Source organism: Sceloporus occidentalis, unplaced genomic scaffold (assembly GCF_023333645.1).
Source record: "Sceloporus occidentalis isolate IW3139 unplaced genomic scaffold, rSceOcc1.0.p SCAF_53, whole genome shotgun sequence".
Lineage (NCBI taxonomy): Eukaryota > Metazoa > Chordata > Lepidosauria > Squamata > Phrynosomatidae > Sceloporus > Sceloporus occidentalis.
The window spans coordinates 4,484,436-4,503,970 of NW_028317033.1; the positions used below are offsets into that span (position 1 = coordinate 4,484,436).

General features: G+C 40.4%; 2 protein-coding genes across 2 annotated transcripts; one reads left to right on the plus strand and one right to left on the minus strand.

Moving 5' to 3' along the window:
- Window positions 1-1,644: 1,644 nt before the first annotated feature.
- On the plus strand, window positions 1,645-7,768 carry LOC149288251 (erythroferrone-like). The gene is made up of 8 exons (XM_089491995.1): window positions 1,645-1,716; window positions 2,783-2,989; window positions 3,641-3,749; window positions 4,966-5,105; window positions 6,332-6,440; window positions 6,571-6,655; window positions 7,306-7,384; window positions 7,670-7,768. The coding sequence occupies exons 1-8, from the start codon at window positions 1,645-1,647 to the stop codon at window positions 7,766-7,768; spliced, it is 900 nt and encodes a 299-aa protein (XP_089348121.1).
- Window positions 7,769-9,453: 1,685 nt separating this feature from the next.
- On the minus strand, window positions 9,454-17,308 carry LOC149288252 (integrin-linked kinase-associated serine/threonine phosphatase 2C-like). The gene is made up of 10 exons (XM_089492090.1): window positions 17,266-17,308; window positions 16,204-16,326; window positions 13,426-13,540; window positions 12,637-12,743; window positions 12,470-12,563; window positions 12,216-12,303; window positions 11,061-11,182; window positions 10,121-10,240; window positions 9,767-9,848; window positions 9,454-9,594 (listed from the first exon to the last, which is right to left on the minus strand). The coding sequence occupies exons 1-10, from the start codon at window positions 17,306-17,308 to the stop codon at window positions 9,454-9,456; spliced, it is 1,035 nt and encodes a 344-aa protein (XP_089348216.1).
- Between the last annotated feature and the right edge of the window lie 2,227 nt (window positions 17,309-19,535).

Below are 19,535 nucleotides of genomic sequence, written 5' to 3' on the forward strand. Positions count from 1 at the left end.
GACCAATTACCCTATTTGACTAGTTAAACCTCCGGTATTTGCAAACATACAATCAATGCCACTGCCATGCTCCATGTTCCAAATGCCTTCCCTTTCTATACTATATATTCTAGCCCAGTATTTATTGCCCTCCACATTCCTAGTTCAAAACCTACCCCGTCTAACCATCCTCTCCCCAAGGGCATTGGATTCCAGTTCAAACTTCTCTCATACATAATAGGAGATGATTGAACGCTGCATTAAAGGGACACTCCAGCCATCATATGCACTGTGTGCACCCTTTACATTTTAGAGACTCAACTAGTATATACCGTATTCAGCCGAAAACCTCTCAATGCATGTGATAAACTTACTGCCAGTCAGCTCCAGCAGGGACGCATAGAAAGCTGCAGACAGGGGTCTGTTTAGACCTTCATGCTCATGCGTAGAATCATTTACCATTTATTCCAATAGGAGATCTTTCCTGTCAGTTACCAGCGGCAAGAATCCTCGGACCAAAAAAGAGAGCTGCTGCAGTTGGTGGAAGCAAATAATGGCAAAGACAAAAAATGTGAACCTAAATAACTTAAAGGGTATTCCTTGTCAATCAGCAATGATGTTTCTTGTCCTCAGATTATTAACATTCTCCTGACCCCTACACAGGCTGCGCAAAGTAATAAAACCAATCAACAACAGTCAGTAACTTAGCAATGGGCTTCCTCGCCAGGTTATATGCCAGGCTGCGGCTACAGGAGGTCCTTACCTAATGTACTGGATCAGGTGGATCCCGTAGCAGAATGAGGAACATCACATATACTCAGGAAAATAAATATATGATTTAGAAATAGGGAATTTGGGGGTCTTTTGAAAAACACACAAAAAAGTAAGTAGAATGGAACCCGCCCTGGGCCACAAAGCATGTTACTATGTGAAAATATGAAAAGAGTTTTCCAAAAGGAACGCTGAGCTGGAGGGTTAAGTAAGATTAGAAAGTTGTGGAAAATCACTCATAAATTGGTAAAATGTTGGCAGAATGATATCCCAACCTCATTGCGGGGTATGCACGTCTTGTAGAGGATGCAGTCAACGTATCGTGTGTTCCTCTAAAACTTGGACACAGAGAAATTTCTTCTAACACCGTTTCCTGGAATAAAAACAAGATTATCCTCAGCTACTGTACAGTTTGAAACGCATGTGGGGCGTTGGATTTGTTGCCTTGTTATCTATGCAAAGGGACGAGGCAGCTATAAGGAGGGGACAGAAATGACACAACATCACAGGCAGGAGTACAGAGAGCTTGTGTGGTCAGATAGTGCAGAGCATGCAGTTGGAGAAACCTTTTATTTGTATTCTACTGACAGAACCGGAGACTTCTATTATAATTGGTCAGAATACAGTTTTGACCACTAGGAAACTGGTTAGTGTGCCACAGCGTCTGTGCAATGCTCTATTGCGCATGTATAGATAATACTGAATATAATTAGTAACTGCAGCCTATGGTCACATTCTGTTCCTGCAGTATAGCTAAAGTGACAATAGGGCTACATCAGGACTGTGACGTGTGATTCATTATCAGTATTTATTGTTTGTGCCAATAAGTAGCCAAGTGAAATGGATAGTAAGTACAGGCCTATCCCCCTGCGCTGCTTGCTAATGACTATCAGCATGGGGGTCCTGTTGATTCTTCTCTGTGCTGGACCTGCTTGCACTCACAAGAACAGAGGATCCAAACTCCAAGTAAGTCCAAAATCTGACTGCCTTCAGGCACAAAGGTGCACTTGCAGTCAACACAAATTGTATGCGATTGAGTGTTGTGATTGTAGCTGCATTACAGATATGTTAATATAACGAAATAGGAATGGATCCTTTAAACGGTGGGCAATTTTTATTTTTATTGGTGAGCACCAATGAGTAAATCTGAAAAGATTAAAACTGAATGCGATGGGTTTCCAAGTTGTCACAAGCTGAATCCTTGTTTCGATTTTATTATAAACTCCACAGCGTTACTTGGTAAAAACCATCATGACAAAGTTGGAAGACATTTTCTTCCAGGTTCATCTGTTTAAGGCATTGACTTGAAGCCTCTGGGTATAAAGTGTCATAAGACTGATCTTAGCTACTGAATATTTTGTCTCAGGTTAAATCTAAATACCTGGACTGACAATTCCGTCACATCTTGGTTGTACTTGGTTACGTGAATATTGTGTTACCTGGCTAAATTCTCATATATTTGGATATATATGTGCTTGGAAATGGGCTGAAAAGCTTGGATTTACAATTTAGTCATGAAATTGATGAAGTCCATATGCCCACGTGAAGACAACCCAAGCACTTTTTAGGCAAAAAACTGACCTAGTTACCCCCCAGATATTAAATCACAGGTAGGAATGCAGGTGTATTATTTCTTTTTTTCACTTGAAAACAATTTATTTATTTTCAACATATCATGTACAGTATTACATTATCATTCCAAAGATCCCAAATTTTATGTTAATAATGTTTATAACTTTATACTAATATTGTACTCCGCGCCACTCGCTCATAAATGCTGTTACTTGACATTTGTGCAACGGAACACGTGTGGATTTCCAACACTTCGCAATCATGCAAGTGTATTATTATACATAGACAAAGTAATCTAAATACAGATCTTTACTTGTATCCAATGTCTGATCTCAAACTCACATATGGATTGGTACCCCACTCACATATGGATTGGAGGTTTGCCAATGTCCCCCTGACCATTAAAATCTAAATTCCTATAAAATCTAAGTTCTTTTACATTTGCTTTATATTTACACAGGATGTTCTAGTCACGGGATTACCCTTTTTATATATTCCTGTGCCGACTCCCCCACATACAGATGACCCAGCAGGAGTGAGCCCAACACAAAAGGTCACTGTGGTACAGCGTCCACCATGGCCTCCTAGAGAGTCCTGGCTCCTATTTCTCAGACACTCTGATCGTACGCCAAGCACCAAAAAGAAAGGGCAAGAGGACCACCTGCATGTAAGCTTCTGTATTTTACTGTCTAGGGGCAAAATTATATTGTTGAGTATGTCTTGCAACTGACTTCCTTTACCCGTGAAACCCATTAGAGATGTCACATGTCCACCATCGCCAATCTCACCTTGGCACGCATTGAGATATTTTTTTTGGGGGGGGTGTCAGATTTTATTGAGAGATATTCCATTACCTAAAACACAAAATAAGATTATAGAAAATAGAAAAAAAAACAATAAAAAATAAGAATACATTCCAGACCTTGTATATCATTAGAAGGAGTTGACTGAGTACAGTTCAGTTAAGGAACACACTAGCTGATCTTAAAACCCTGTTATCTAGTACAGTGGGCTGTTCCTTAGGATGAAAAGCAAGAGCATCTTTTGCAAAAAAAGCAGACACAGCTGACCTTTAAGACTTTTCTTGCAAATACATTTAATTATGTTAAATCTAACCTGTTATGCTGAGTGGGAGCTCTACAGGAACTTATAAACAGGACCGGAAAAGCCTACAAAAAGTTTATAAGCTCCTCCTATAATGATAAACAACTGTATTGTGTTTTATTCATATTTACAACGCATATATTTACAAGTCTTGTCTATCCTTCAGAAGAACTGCTTACAGTGCTTTTCCATGTGTTTTTCTCCTTGCCTCAAGTCTCGTCGTCCTGGCCCAATCGGACCCCCAGCACCCCCAAAGCATAATAGTCACTCAAATACAGTTTCCCATGAGAAGCGGGTACATCAGTTCCTGCGGCTGCTGAGCGGTAAGTCCAAGAAATAATGTGCTCACCTCCAGCCATTAAGAGTTGGAAACCATGTATCAGATTGTTTTGCTTGCCTGAGCAGAAACCTCCTCTGAACACCTATACTCCTGGCATACATATCAATTGTTATGAGTATGATATCTGTAGTTAGTAGGTGATCAATCTACTATATATGATGTAACCGGGCACCAGATTACTATGGCTTCATATACACAAACAGGAGAACACAAGTATCTTCAGGTGGCGGCCTTCATAGCATTAACAATACCAGGATAGTCCTGCAGACAGAGCCCGCCTTCCTAAAACCTTCATTACAATTTGTACTTTGCAATTCCTTTCTTTCCATGAATAATGCCTGGCCAGATTATTCCTGTAGCTGTCAAAATCAATGGAGATTTGTTTTACATTGAATAAAGCAAACAACACTGCTTTCTCATAGATGCCAATCGTGATCTGTAAACAGCATTCTTCTGTCCCATGCTGTGAAAAAGTATTTGCCCCTTCCCGATTTCTTATATTTTTCAATATTGGTCACATGTAAATGTTTTAGATAATTAAACAATGTTTAATAGGTTATTAGGTTTACGTTTTCACATGGGCTATATACGTTGTGATGAACTCTTAACCTTCAATAAATGAAACGATCATTTAAAATCAGATTTTTTGTGTTTACTCAAGCTTAGTTGGATGATTGTAAACATTTTAAATGCAACAAATATGCAAAAATAGAAGAAATCAGGATCTGAACAAATACTTTTTTTCACAGCACTGTAAGCATTCTGATCAACAAGACAACAAAAAATGTGGCTCTGTCGCCATAAACTTGATATAATTAGGGGATCATTAAATGCTAGCTGTTAACATTTTTAACGTCATATGGCGGTTCCAAAGCCAAGCTAAATCTTGCCATGCTTGTATACTTATCTGTCTTTGCCTCTGCTGTGTGTTGCAAAATAGTAGAAAAAGCAGAAAATACAGAAAACTTTTTGTTCACTTTAGTGCTTTACTTTTGCTGGAATACCTACTAATAAGCCTTAATAGGCAGATGCGAGCAAAATCCAGGTATAACTAGGGAAGAGTAGCTCAGGATTTGTAAACCATTATTATAGCACAAGAGTATAAGAGCCCTGTCGTGAGCCAGTGACAGGAATAGTAAAAACCAACAGTGGGTCCTGACCCCAAGTGATTGATTCTTATGGTTGCATGTATCTTACAGAACTTGTGAGAAGGCAGAATGGTAAGCATACAACAGGACAAGGCAGGTCTGAGACCGTACCCGCTGCTTTCACTTGCAAAACAGAACAAGACACCAACCTCGACCCTGATGCCCATATGGAGTTACGGCTTTATCATCAGGTTAGACAACAGGAATTGAGGGGTGGGGTGGGGTGGGGTGGGGTGGCTCGTATGAAAGCTTTACAGTGAATATTTATTTACAGATATTTACTCCTGGAATCAAAGTTTTTTTTTTATCTCGTTACATTTTACAAATACATTATAATCACATTGTGATGCACAGAACATCCTACCTATGTTGCAGCTTCTAGTCTGTTTTAGTGATTTGTATAATTTGCGTATATTATGGGGAAGCTGGTTCTTGTTGCAGGGCCTTCAGCTGTGAAATAATTACAAAAGACAATACAAAGTCTCGGGGGTCCCGCTGAGCTATAGTTACTGCCTCCTCTACACCCATTGGTCTAGTGGGGCTCAGCAAGTTGCTTATCCAGCACAGATGCTCCTTTGCGCCTGTATCATTGTCAGTGTACGTCTATATGTTTGTTTGGGTTTGGACACATCTGTCTTTTTCGGGTGGTTTCACACAGGGTGCATTATGGCCAAAAGCTTGAGTCCCACCACCACCTAAAAGGTACCTTCCCAGACTGAGTGTTGCCAGCCTGCCGCTACCATTGTCCTTGGCAGCAAGTGGGCGGCAGGTGCAATGTTAGATTGGGATAGCAAGTCATCCTGAGATGGAGAATAATGATCAACCCTTTTGGTTTGCAAAAGACTACATTTGTAGTGGGTTAGTCTGTATATTTATTTTTACTAATTATACTGATACTATGAGAAAATTCCATTTGAAAGAAATGCTTGCTTCTGTTTGCCCTGTATCGTAAATGCAAAGGTCACATTACAATGAAGGGGCGAAAAAAAATGACCCCAAGTCTGGCGAGTCCTGTCTAATTTTCCATGGCTATATTGCTAACCAAGGAGATGAATCAGTGGTACTGCTTTGCATTTTAACCTGAGATAAAACTCTCCAGTATTTGCTGGCTATGCAATGAAGTCTTGCTTTGTTTAGTGTCGCTATTGGTCATTATTGTTCTAGCAGCGGCATTCGGGAATCAGAATGTGTAAGCCTTTTATGCTTTTTTAGGTTGTGCGCTCCTCTTTCTATATATTTTCTAGATATGAACGTGTGTTGACTGCAAGAGCTAATATATATTTATTTATATTTTGTATGTTTCCATAAGACATAATTAATGGTAAGTGTACTACTCGAGTTCTATATGGGTAGATACTTGACCTTGTGTGGGCTGAAGTCCATTCACTGCTAAATATTGGTTCATTTTATTCTGCAGCCAAAGTTAGAAGGATCGTTCCACCGAGGCGTTGGGTTCAGCCTTGCCAGCGGGCAATACACAGCTCCAATTAGTGGCATTTATATATTCACTGCCAGACTGGTAATTGGTAAGTTGCAGCCTATGTAAGCTATATATCATATGTATATAATATGTTAAACAAAAGAGTGATTTGAATACAGTGCAAGTCCCCCTTTCTCTGCAATCTGACACCTGTTTTAACCTTAATCTGTCTTTAGATATACCGAAGCTGGAAGATATGGACAATATTCATGGATTCCTTAGAGTCCAAATATGCATCCAGTCTCTCTGCCAAGAAAACTTGTAAGTTGCTTACTAAGTGATTTGTAACTATCATGTTGTAGTAAATTGCACCTGTCGCTTCCAAATATTCCTACATTTTACAGTTCAGCATACTTCACAAAGCAAGTGTGTTTATATGTCACGTTAATCTAATGGCAGAAGCAGAAAATTCAGACCTGGGAAATGTATTTTCCTTCATCTGGCAGCATGCTAATGATGCATAGCACATCCTTTTCCTAGATAGGGCAGCCACAAAACATATACAATTATAATATATTATATATATATATATATACACACACAATTATAAAATGCAAGTTACCGCTTAAGTGAAATGAAAATGGTGATGATAAAACACGTCAAACAAATTAAGCTTAAGGATACATAGGAATGACTTTTCGGTTTCCTTGTGATCTATGGCACCACTCAGATATCTCAAAGATATTATAAGGGTTAAAAAATATACTGGAATGGGGTTACAGAGCAGATGGAATGAACATTTAGGCTGGTTAGAATGTACACCTTCAGAATATAGGGCTTCTAGCTGGAATATAGATTTATCAAAACATTTCTGCCCCTGCCTTTCAAATGAATAAATATAGCCCAGCCACCTGACTCTCTATATCCTAGGAACCAAATGCCTGATAATCCTGTTTTCTTCTTTGCTAAAGATCCCTGCAAAATACAGTGAGTCTCAACAGCAATGATGTCCATCGCACAGTGACTGTGAACGGAGTCTTATACCTACAGGTAAAGACATCACTTGTCAGTTACTCCAAAAAATATATATGTCTCCAAAATCCGCGTCTGCCTTGGTATAATTATCTGAATGATTTTTTTAAGTAATGTGTAGACAATACCATAAATACTGGTATTTATTTATAGGTCATGGTAATAAAGATGAGGGTGGTCAGCACATAAACCAATTGACAATAGTTATGGACCTAACTAATCAGGCCTATATGTATGTATTTATGCTATAGCCTACTACCTACCTCATTAGCGGAAAGGCCACTTACAATATCTTGTTTTCAGGCAGGACAGTATGTATCCGTTTTTGCGGAGAACAGGATGGATTCTTGGCTCGTGGTGAAAAAGGGTTCTGATTTCAGCGGCGTGCTGATTGGTCAGTGATCACAAATCATTATTCCATGGATATTGAAAGCAGATTTGGTTCTGTGTGTATACAAGCCGTCCCCGCAGTAATACTGTTGACAGTCTGGGCCATGAGTGATCCATCTTACTGAGTATCATCGACCTGAAATATTTATTTTTGTGTAATGCAGATTATAAGCACTGCACAAATAAATTGCTGGAGATTGATTCCGCCTGCTTGATTCTGCAGCATATAAGTAGAACCGATAAAACTGTTGGGAAGATTTACATAAAAACTGTCACGCAAGAGGGCTGCATTAATCAGAATACTAAAGATGCACTTTTTTTTCTTTTCCCTTTGAGACGTCACAAAATCTTCTGATATTGTTCAGCATTCCAATATATTTTGAACAATTTATGCTAATAATACTTTTTTCTTGTTCCTTGAACACGATTCCTGGCATGCATCTTACCACCTCATTGCTAAATTATTTTGTATTGGACTGGTGCTCTCAGTAGTTCTCGTGAACGTACAAATATTAAAGCATTCACTGAACAATTTATAAAAAAGCTATCTAAAGATATAGTTGTACTGTTCTAACTTTACGCATTGTTGGTGCAATAAGGGAGGCAGTTTGCATGAAATATTACATCTCTGTTATAATAAATGTATCTGGGCTGTGGAGGATGCCACCGCTAGCAAAGAAATACAAATGCATTGAATGATATATGATGACATATTTCTGTGGTGTAGTGGAACTGCCGAGCTGATTAGCAGCGTTCGGCTATCAGTCAGGGAAGACAGACAACATTCAGGTTGGGGGTGCAAAGTCTGGCAAAATGGCCCAAGAAATACAGCAAAAACCAAGACACTGAGGGCAAACACGATCAATGCACACGATCCAATTCTGATCAACACACCTTTACAGAAAATGCATCAAAATAAAATCCTTACTGAATGCAGAAAGTATGCAGCAGCCCTGCAGATGTTGCCTAAGCTCCTTGTTTCTCTAACAAAAATGAGTGGCGCTCCCGTTGAGGTCTGAAAAGACCCCTGACCACAACATTAGGCTGAACACATCTCCGTTTGCAAAAGTAATACTATGAAAATTTAAAGAGACCACACAGCTAACATATGCATTAAAGGGACACTATAGTCATCATGCACTTTAACCCCTTAATGACAAAGCCCGTACGTGTACGGGCTCAAAATGCATGGTTTTCAATAGGTTTATGGACCGCCCAAATTTCCTTAAGGGGTTAAGAACAAGGGCATAAGATTAGCCTTCCAAAGACCTTGCAGCTTCACTGTCATTAGGATGACAATCATTCAAAGCTATTTATTTATAGTACGTTTATATAACAGATTGTGGAGCAGTGAATTAAACAGAATTTCAAACAGGATGAATTTTTTTAACACAAAATTTTAATTGTAACTTTGAAGGTGAAAAAAGAACATACAAAATTCTAAAGGAAAATCTTCAAACAAAACATATTGGAACTTCCTGGAACATAACGAAAACCATTGACAATCTCACATAAAGGCACACAGATTTCAGGATAAAAATACACTATCACACTAACTTGCAATCTCCAAATTTAAGTTGCCAATTTTTCTGCACAATAAATATTAGCAATGCATTACATGTTTCCTCTGCAATGCTGATAATCCTTTGTTTAATGCTAATGAAATAAAAAGGGTAATTGGAAAATATATTTAACGCCTATTGTTGAATCTGCACCAATATCACAGTGACATTATCAGCAGCTCCCCGACGCACAGCTTCATTGGCGAGGCGATGACATGCAGATTCATAGCGAGCATCGAGGTCGGGTGAACTATTTTCTGCCAGAGAGCCTTCTTCCTGAGATGCAATTAAACCATTTAATTAGCTGCCTAAAAGTACCCTTCCAGGGCCACAATACCATGGCATTATACCTCCATTTAAATGATCAAGCAAGTTTCATAAAATATATGGGTAGGTATACTTGAGAGCAACATATTAGTTCCTAGTATATGGTTTTGAATGTATTTACCTGCACATTGGTCAGGATGAATGTTACAGCCTCATCTGCTGAAAATACTTTGAAGAGGCCATCACAAGCCAGCAAAACAAACCTAAGAATATGAAAGCAAAAGTAACACCTTTACATTGAAAGTCACAGGTAAAAATGTAAACGGATCAAGAACACCATTTACCCCCATAAGCCATTTTAGATGGGTTTTTGGAACAGGTCTATTCAGAAGTAACTTTTCAAGTGAAAATGGTTTTGCTGACTGGGGCAAGCGCTCACCAAAAAATGCTATTGCAAACAAAAGATAATATTGTTTTTTCAAACAGTAATCATCTGTCTTTTATGGCGTGTCCACTGTAGACAGTATATGCATACCGATCACTGTGAGCGAGTGGGCATCTTTTCACGTCAGGCGTGTTGATCACGCCCATGCGCTTGAACTGTCCATCTCCCAGGGAGCGGGATACCTCCAGCACACCCAAAACCCTTCCATCTCTGCAAGAGAGAAAAAAATAATTCAGATGTAAGCTTCACAGTTGACTGTACACATATATGCGGTATTCTACAGATACTGAACTAAATTTCTTAACTCAAAGCCAATTTTGGAATACAGAGAAATCAATAACAAATACTTCCTATGCACTCGGCAGAGCTCGAGCTGCTGTATGGCTCCAACTGATAACAGACTGGCATTTCACAGAATTTGCTGATTCTTCAAAAAAAACATTCACACCCCAAGACTGTTACTCCACCCAGGAATAAAGAGCTGTAAGGGTTTTTTCCACATTTAACCAACCCTTAACAGGCCAGCAGGGCTTTCTAACAGCCAAACACTCATGTTAAGACTCCTCTGCAATATAAGTTTTGTTAACAAATAATAATAACATGGCTAACCCAATATAAGCAAGTTGCATATTCTCTCTGTTAAAACCTAGGGCTTTTTAGAATGCCACTGGAAAGCATGTCTCGTGCTTGTTGGGCAGAGCCTTTATTGGATCACACCTTCTTTTATTGTGGCATTTGAACACATTAGAAGTACTACTTGTGGGAGAAGCACATTCAGCCCATCAGATATTTGTATTTATTTATTTTTTAACTAAAAGCATTACATACTGTGGTGAAGTGTGATCATCCTAACCCGGGGGTTGCCAGTGATGAAGTGGTGTTCACATTCTTGATTGATAGGGTGTCATGCTCCAGTCTGAACCCATAAACCTATTTTACCCTGCAATGCAACGCAGTGCTCTACATAAAATTGAGTGGGGCCGTGGGTTTGGCTGGTGATAAATCTAGGTAGAAAGGTATCGCTTCTGACCTTACATTGCCCCCTGCTCTCTGGATCCTCATCCTTTCCTCGTACTGGGTAGGATTGTGCGCCTTGCTCAAACTCAGTACTGCAGGTTTCTGTGAGTCTTCATTCACCCGGCACAGCAACGCCTGGTACAAGCAAATGCTATTATTGCAACTAGAAAAATATACAAATGCAATCAGAACAAGTTATTGTAAGCTACTGACAGTAATTTGCACCAATTCAATGTATAAACATTGCGGTGTAGCTCCCTTTAAAATCCATGATGCAATTCTGAATAAATTATTGCTGATGTTGCTTCAGATCTGTTCAATGAAAATGCTGTTACTTGGAATCAGACACTGAATTGGCATGGCTTCCCTAAAAACTAATGGCAGGTCAAAAAAATTACATTTGCACACAGGAACACTACTATAGCAGTCTGTTATATAAATTCTAGAGGTATTGGGGAGTAAGAGGAAATCATTTACTATATATGGTTAGCGCTATTAACCCCTCGGCAACCTTAGGACTCTTTGTTATTCATGACAACACTGTAAAGTAAGTTGATCACTTTCCTTCAATGCAAGGCGAGTTCCGCAAAACTAAATGGTTAGTAAATACAAACAGTGAAGTTCTGGGAATGACACTTCATAGCATTGTGCTTTCTTAAGATATTCCTGGAACAGCACACAATCTTTTTAATTCTACATTTTTATCCTTCAGACACCTACTGATAAATTTGGACACCAACAGTTAGCAAAAGATAAACAAAAAACTACCACTGTTCGCAATGATAATTAAACAATACTTTCTTTTAAACACCACAGAGTTTGTACACTTCTATTTCCAACTTGCATGCCCTGGAATTAAAATAAATTCCATCATATCCCTGCATGCCGTGTCTTAAAGGTGCATATTGCCTTTTAATAAAGTCTATGGAGGCTGTGCTGGGCCGACACAGCGTCCATAGCATAAACAGGCCAGTTGGGGATATTCCCTTGTAACTGGCAGGCACTGGGGGTTTCTGGAAGGTGATCTACCCCTCTGCCCACAGTTTTGTACCCGGGGGACTACTGTCCCCTGAGCCTAGTCGGGCCTGGATACATCACTGGTTGTCAGGACTGTCAAACTGTACAATGATTTCTAGGCGTCTTTTTCACATTCTAGTGTAAAGCTCACCCTGCTGTCTCCAAGATTAGCAATGTATAGGATGTTGTCTGCAACCAGAACACAAGTGGCAGTTGTTCCATCTTTCCATGCTGGCTTTCTGTAAACACCAAGGACAATTTATTACGTGTTAGTACCCTCACCCCACCCTTTCTTTTTTTTTTTTTTTTTTTTAACAAAAAATATGCAGATATATATCGAGAATCTCACTGCCACACATGTTAAATAAGGAATTACATTTTGGGAAATGAATAGTTTATACTCACTGGCTGGCTGCCTGTTTCAAGAAATCTTCATCGGTTTGCTTAAAGGCATCCAATATACACCTCTTCATTGCCTTTTCTACACTGTTCCCCTCACCTGCAACAGTGATCTGTCAGGTTGTAGGAACACATTACCACCCTTCTCATACAGACATTCACCCTCATACTACCTCGGGGCAGTTTCTTCACCAAGTTCCGATGCAGATTTTGTGCTGCAAATCGTGAAGCTCGGCTGCCACCATGACCATCAAAAACCGCAAAGTATAACAAACGTGAGCTGGCAAGGAGACCAAAAATGGATAGTTGAGAGTAAAAGGTGTCTATTACCATTTTTTTCTTTTTTTAAGAAAACTCTTTCAATTCCTTCTAAACTGACTAAAAAAGCAGAGTTATTTTGGGAAACCAAATCATCAATTGGAAAAATAGTATTTTTTTTTTAAATTATCTACAGTTCATCACTTAATCTGGGCTGAATTTCACACTGGTCAATTGAAAACCCCATTCTCATGCACATTGTTCAACACATTTTTAGCATTCCAGTGGCAACAACGCCTAACCCTAAAAACTTTTCTGTAGTGTAGTGGCACCATCGACAGCCATATACCTCACCTATAGACAAATTCTTGCATGTTTAACTATGCACACAAGACTTATGTAATAGGCGTAAGCCTCACACTTACTTCTTAATATGACAGCTTCACTATAAGAACAATAAATGCTGCCGACGGGTCACTAACCAATCAGCAGCATCTCTGAAAAAGAAATGTAAAATGTTTGATTCTTACCTCTAAGCAGGCATTGGTGTATGGATACCTGTAGCTTAGTGTAGCTGTCTGTTTTCATGTTTGCCAATAGATCAGCTTGTCACCGCGCAGTAACAATTGCCTGATCCCTGCGTGTCAGCATTATATGATATGATAGGTGCCCCCAGAGAGAACTGGAGGCTATACAGTACTTACATGTCAGCTGGCATGGGCTGACAATCCTGGCTGAGGTCACATATAGTATGAGCATCTTGCATTTCCTCACGTTCCCCTTTTCTCTCAGCCACGTGAGCTTTTAACCACAAAATTCCTAAATGAAATAAAAAAATACAATCAAAAACAAAAAAAAGATAACCACACGTTTCTGTATTTCCATTACAGAAGTGTGGGGTACCAGTAATCCAAGCACCGTGTTCATTTTACAGCACCAACAGCTGTACATAGTGCTGCTTAAGTTGCTAAATATCTCATATTGTTTGATAAGTACAATTTATATGAAATGACAATCTTCTTATATAAAATGAACCTATTAGGGCTGCAACTAACGATTAATCGATTAATCGGATAAAAAAAAACAATATGCAAATTTTTTGTTTATTTAAAATTTAATGAACTGGATGTTAAAAAACAACTTAAAATTTACATTAACATTCTTATTTTGTTATGATGTAATAAAAAAACAATATGTTCAAAGTACAAAAACCCAAACACAATATTTATGAAACAAAATAACCCCAAACATTCTGAAAAGAGGTGGACTATTACTGTTCAAGAAACTTTGCCCCAGCCCTGGCACTTTGCACCCAGCACTTTGCACCCAGCACTTTGCACCCAGCACTTTGCCCCACCCCTGGCACTTTGCACCCAGCACTTTGCACCCGGCACTTTGCACCCAGCCCTGGCACTTTGCACCCAGCACTTTGCCCCAGCCCTGGCACGTTGCACCCAGCACTTTGCACCCAGCCCTGGCACTTTGCACCCAGAACTTTGCACCCAGCCCTGGCACTTTGCACCCAGCACTTTGCACCCAGCACTTTGCCCCAGCCCTGGCACTTTGCACCCAGAACTTTGCACCCTGGCACTTTGCACCCAGCCCTGGCACTTTGCACCCAGCCCTGGCACTTTGCACCCAGCACTTTGCACTGTGCCCCTGCACCCAGTCTCCAACTCTGCCCTGCACCCAGCCCTGCCCCCACATTCTGCCCTGCCCCCACACTCACGCCCTGCACCCACACTCACACCCTGCACCCACTCTGCCCTGCACCCACACTCACACCCTGCACCCACTCTGCCCTGCACCCAGTCTCCAACTCTGCCCTGCACCCAGTCTCCAACTCTGCCCTGCACCCAGTCTCCTGCCCTGCCCCCACACTCACACCCTGCCCTGCATCCCCACCCCCACACTCTGCCCTGCACTCAGTCTCCTACCCTGGCCTGCCCCCCCACTCTGCCCTGCATCCCCTGAAACCCCACCCCCACCCCCGCGAATCGCTCTGTGCGAACGGAGCCACACGCAACTAAAAGAAGGCGGAGAGTGCAGCGGAAGCGGGGAACGCTCGCGGAGGTAAGTAAAAGGAGCCGAGTGCTCCAACAACGAATCGATCACTCGATTAATCGATAACGGAAATCGTCGACAACGATTTCAGTTATCGATTATTATCGATTTTATCGATTCGTTGTTTCAGCCCTAGAACCTATCACCATATTTTTAATGATAAATAAATATTTAAATAATAAATCTAAACCGACATCACCCCCGATTAGTATGCATTCCAGAAAGTGTAAAAATAAATACACTGAATAAATGCAGCACTTGGAATATATGACAGTGTAGCACGCTATATTAAACTATGAAATGTTCAATATATTTTTCATGACATGATAAACTTATAATACACCAATGTGTCTCTCACACAAGCATAATCCACAGTTTCCATTAAACAAACATCAACTGCCACAAAAAGAGGCTGCAGTCGCAGAGAAAGGAATTAAAACACACATCTCAAAACTTGCTGGAAATAAATGTATCAAAATATATGTCATAAGTGTTGTATTAACCACACTACAGAAAAGTGGTACTTAATGACCACTGCTGCACATAATACAATAGAAACACTAAAAGGCACAATATTTAAATGAAGAAATATGGGCACGTAACTTGTCTAGTGGTTTGTTTTTATACAAACAGTTGTTTTTTTTTCATATTACACGACTTGTCTGTTAACCAATCGTGTGACCTGCAGCCTGGCTTCATATTATAGTTTGTGTCTGCATAGCTTTGAGACAAGAGGCGATAAGCCTAGAGAAGACCCAAAGATCACTGATGCTTAGAATTACAGCAAAGCGGCCATATATTGGTTTCAAATGTTAATATACCTTAAGTAATAATATATGATAATTACTGTTTTTGAATATGACATCTATTTTGTTATAAAACAGCTGTACATTAAATGTAAGCAGCACTAGGTAACAGGTTGATAAAGCATTTTCATGACGTCGTGTACCTTCTCTCGCTGTAGCGTTTTCCATTTATTTCCAAATGCTTTATATATCTTATTCAGAATGAAAGTAAGCTGAGATCTTTGATAATCAATCGACAATTTTCTATTTTGATATCATCCCCTCTCCTGACACTATCATTACAAAACCCGGTAAAACCAATTACATGCCACAAAGAGGTAACTGGGATTAATAACTTTTTTGGGGAATAATCATGCCAACAGCACGAATAGGGAGTTAATATGGCTGTCCCCAGGGAAAACATACATATATATCTTATATATAATCTGTAAACCTCATTACGCGGGTCTAGTGTAACAAACTGTAAATAAGTAAGGTTTGGAAAAGTTACAAATCTGTTTCACACAGACAGTAACACCATCCCCACACACATACACACACACACACACACACACAGCACTACTCCCACACACACACACACGTCCCATTTGTGGTTTTGAGTTGTGCGAAAACCTTTATATACTTTCTTTTCCTGCTGCCCATCTTCACAGCTCCCCGAGTCGGTCATTTCCGCTTTGCGCTTGCTGCTGGGGTTAGCATGTGGAGGTCTTGAATCAGGCGGTGATATAGTTGGTGCTGAAGTGGAATTGAAATTAAAGGTTATTGTTAATAAGTCATTCCTAAAGCGTGATTAGGTTTTGACCAATTAGTAATATTAGAAAAAGAAACAAAAGTAGACAGGCGCCATCCAACAGTCCTCTTATGCCCACACCTTATGTTCCCCAGGGAGTATCATTGTCCGGAAACCTCCATACTTCCTAAACAGCAACAACAAACAAAGGGACTGAAGAAATATTGACTCCCTCCAAAAAAACCCCCCCCCCAAAAATACACCCGCTAAACCAGCGGTGCGTCACATGACTAGGGGATGGCAAATGCATATGGAGGGACTCAGCAGAACCCCCATGCGTTTGTAATGAGGACCACAAATAGCTTAGGGCCCCCCCTAAATGTATAATATTAAAATACACATGATTACTGCAGAAGGTCTCACAAACTGAAGTATGCGGGTAGCTCAGGAGAAACTATCCATCCATAAAGCATACTAAAAGGGGCCAAACGAGAGAAAGCCAGGTTTTTGACGCTAACCTATATTCATGTATACAGAGCTGGACTTTATATTCAAGAAGAATAGTGGTGGAAAGACCTCGAAGGGCTACAGATTTATGTGATAGCGTTATGGACACCATACTACAACAGTGCTTTATTACAGCGAATACTTTCACCCAGCATGCAATAATGAGAGACGCACGGGTGCACAGACGGCAAGCGGGGATATCCCTCAGGGAGAATTCGCACACCCCGGGAGGCACTGTGTTTTCCGCCAATGCTTGCACATACGGTAATACATGTAAACCCGGACAGTCACGTTAAAGGCCCAGGCCACACGTTTCTCCGGTTACACCACTGTGTGTACATGGCGTTTCGCTACCGCAGCTGCGCCTGTGACACACTGCTTTACACGTCTCGCGTTGTGTTATCACGGTTTGTGTTTAATACATATCGCTTCCTCACCAGGAGCCAGCGGGGGTTCTAGCAACTCATCATATAGGTCCATCGGCTTCTCCTCAACCCTTTAATCAATAAGCTGCGTTTCCTATCGCGATATTACGAAAGGCAACGCTGTTCGGCTTCCGTCAGTAACATTACTCAGTCTCTACCTACCAGAGCACTTTCGCTTTTAACCAATCTGCGAACTCGTGTGACAAACCTGCCTCTTCCGCCCTTTGTGGCGGCCATTTTTCTGAAGTGTTTCTTGTGCGGGATCCATGCTTCAGGATATTTAAAATAAGTTCCCATATCAGTATCACTTGAATTTAACGGGAGATCTCATAACGGTGCCTTGCAATTCTCTTATGTGATTTTATACATCTTCCATATTTCAGGGTAGCCCTTCACGTGTGTTATTTAGCTCGTGTGTGAAGTATATTGGTGTCCTGGGGAAAAATGGCTGTTCACTGTAAAGCATTGACGTTGGCTATTTTATCTAGGACGCACATAGTTTTCACATATTGCTGACTGGGACATGTAAAACTGGATGTTCCCCAGCAGTACGTGGACCATATACACCCGTGGAATGAACAGGTTAACATCCCACACCCTGCAGGACAGCAATAAGTGAAATGTATACGTGTGTCTTAAAACATGGCACATTGTTGTAGTATTTGTTTCTGCCATTCATGGATACAGTATGGAACAGATTCACATATACGCACACCATCACATACAAATAAATACATTTTAGATTATAAAAATATTAGGAAGCATTGGGAATCATGTTTATTTAATCATATATTTATATTATAATATGTATGCAGTCATTGCCAAACATGAGCAGTTTCAGACAATTAACCTCCCTATTGCCAGACGAGCAGTTTCAGAGACATAACCCCATCTTTTACGATACGAACCGTTTCAGAGAATTAACCGCACTTTTACTAGACATGAGCAGTTTCAGTGAAGTAACCCCTCTGTTCACACCAACGAAAACAGTGACGTACACACATACGTTTTTGGTACCTCAAAGCCTGGAGCGATTTTGCCATTTTTGCGCTATGTCGGTTCAGAGATTATTCTCCTTTCCTGTGAATAGTGTATCCATGTAAACTATATATTGTTTTTTCAAGGAGAGATAGAGCTTTCTTTTTGATACCATAGTTGGATGATTAGCTGAAAATTTAGAATGAGGAATTTAGTAAAAACTAGAGAAAATTAGAAAAAAAACCTGATTTTTTTTTTACATTTTCCCTCTGAATCTTCACAAAATTAGGTAAAGTGATGGAAAATCCCCTCCAAGTTTATCAATTCAGGTGTCCTGATTTCAGAAATACCTTATTTATACAAATTTTCGATACTTGCCCAGCACCAGGGAGCTTACTATAAGGTGTCCATTTTTTGTATAATTTTTATGCCTATGGCTTAACGGGTTTGGGGGTTGTGAACAGGGGCAGGAGGGTTATACTGGCTAGATGCTAGGGCAGTGGGATGTAAGGTTTTTTAATTATTATTATTTTTTTTTCCCCCCAGAATCAAAGTTTATTGAATTTTGTAGAAATTTTATAAGGGAGGTAAGACGGGGGTGGGATACAGAAGGAAAGGGGGAGGTAAGGGTAGGTAAGTCCATATATGTCGTGAACAGAGTAAGGCATAAAACATGCAAAAACCCGCACAGGGGTTGCAGCAGAAACAGCACCGTCAGCAGCGTGAGAGGACAAAACATGCACCATGACGGTGAACATAAAGATAATCAAAAACACAGCATCAACGAAATCCCCAAAGCATGAGAGATGCATGGGAGAGAAACACAATTCACAAGTCGAGTGGGGACACATAAGAAAGCCAGTCAAACCAGGTGGCCGTGTACCTCTCCCTTTGCTTCACAGTAACTGTGGAGAGATCTTCGATCCTCCTAATGTCCTCAACCCTCGACATCCAAGCCCTGATAGGCGGAGCGCTTTGTTGCTTCCAATACAGGGGAATGAGGCCCTTAGCCGCGTCCTGTAAATGGTGCACAACCGAGCGCTTATAATGGGAGAGAGAGTGGTGAGTGTGGTGTAAAAGAATAGATAATGCTTGAAAAGGGGGAGGGGAGTCAGAGAGCTCCGAGATCACATGGTGAACCTCTTTCCAGAATGTTTGGATTAGGGGGCAGTCCCACCATATGTGCAGCATCGTACCCACAGCCCCATCACATCGCCAGCATCTATCCGAGGAGGCGTAGCCTCTGAGGCGTTCGGTACCAATGGGACAAAATCTTATAGTTTGTTTCCTGAATCTTAGTGGCC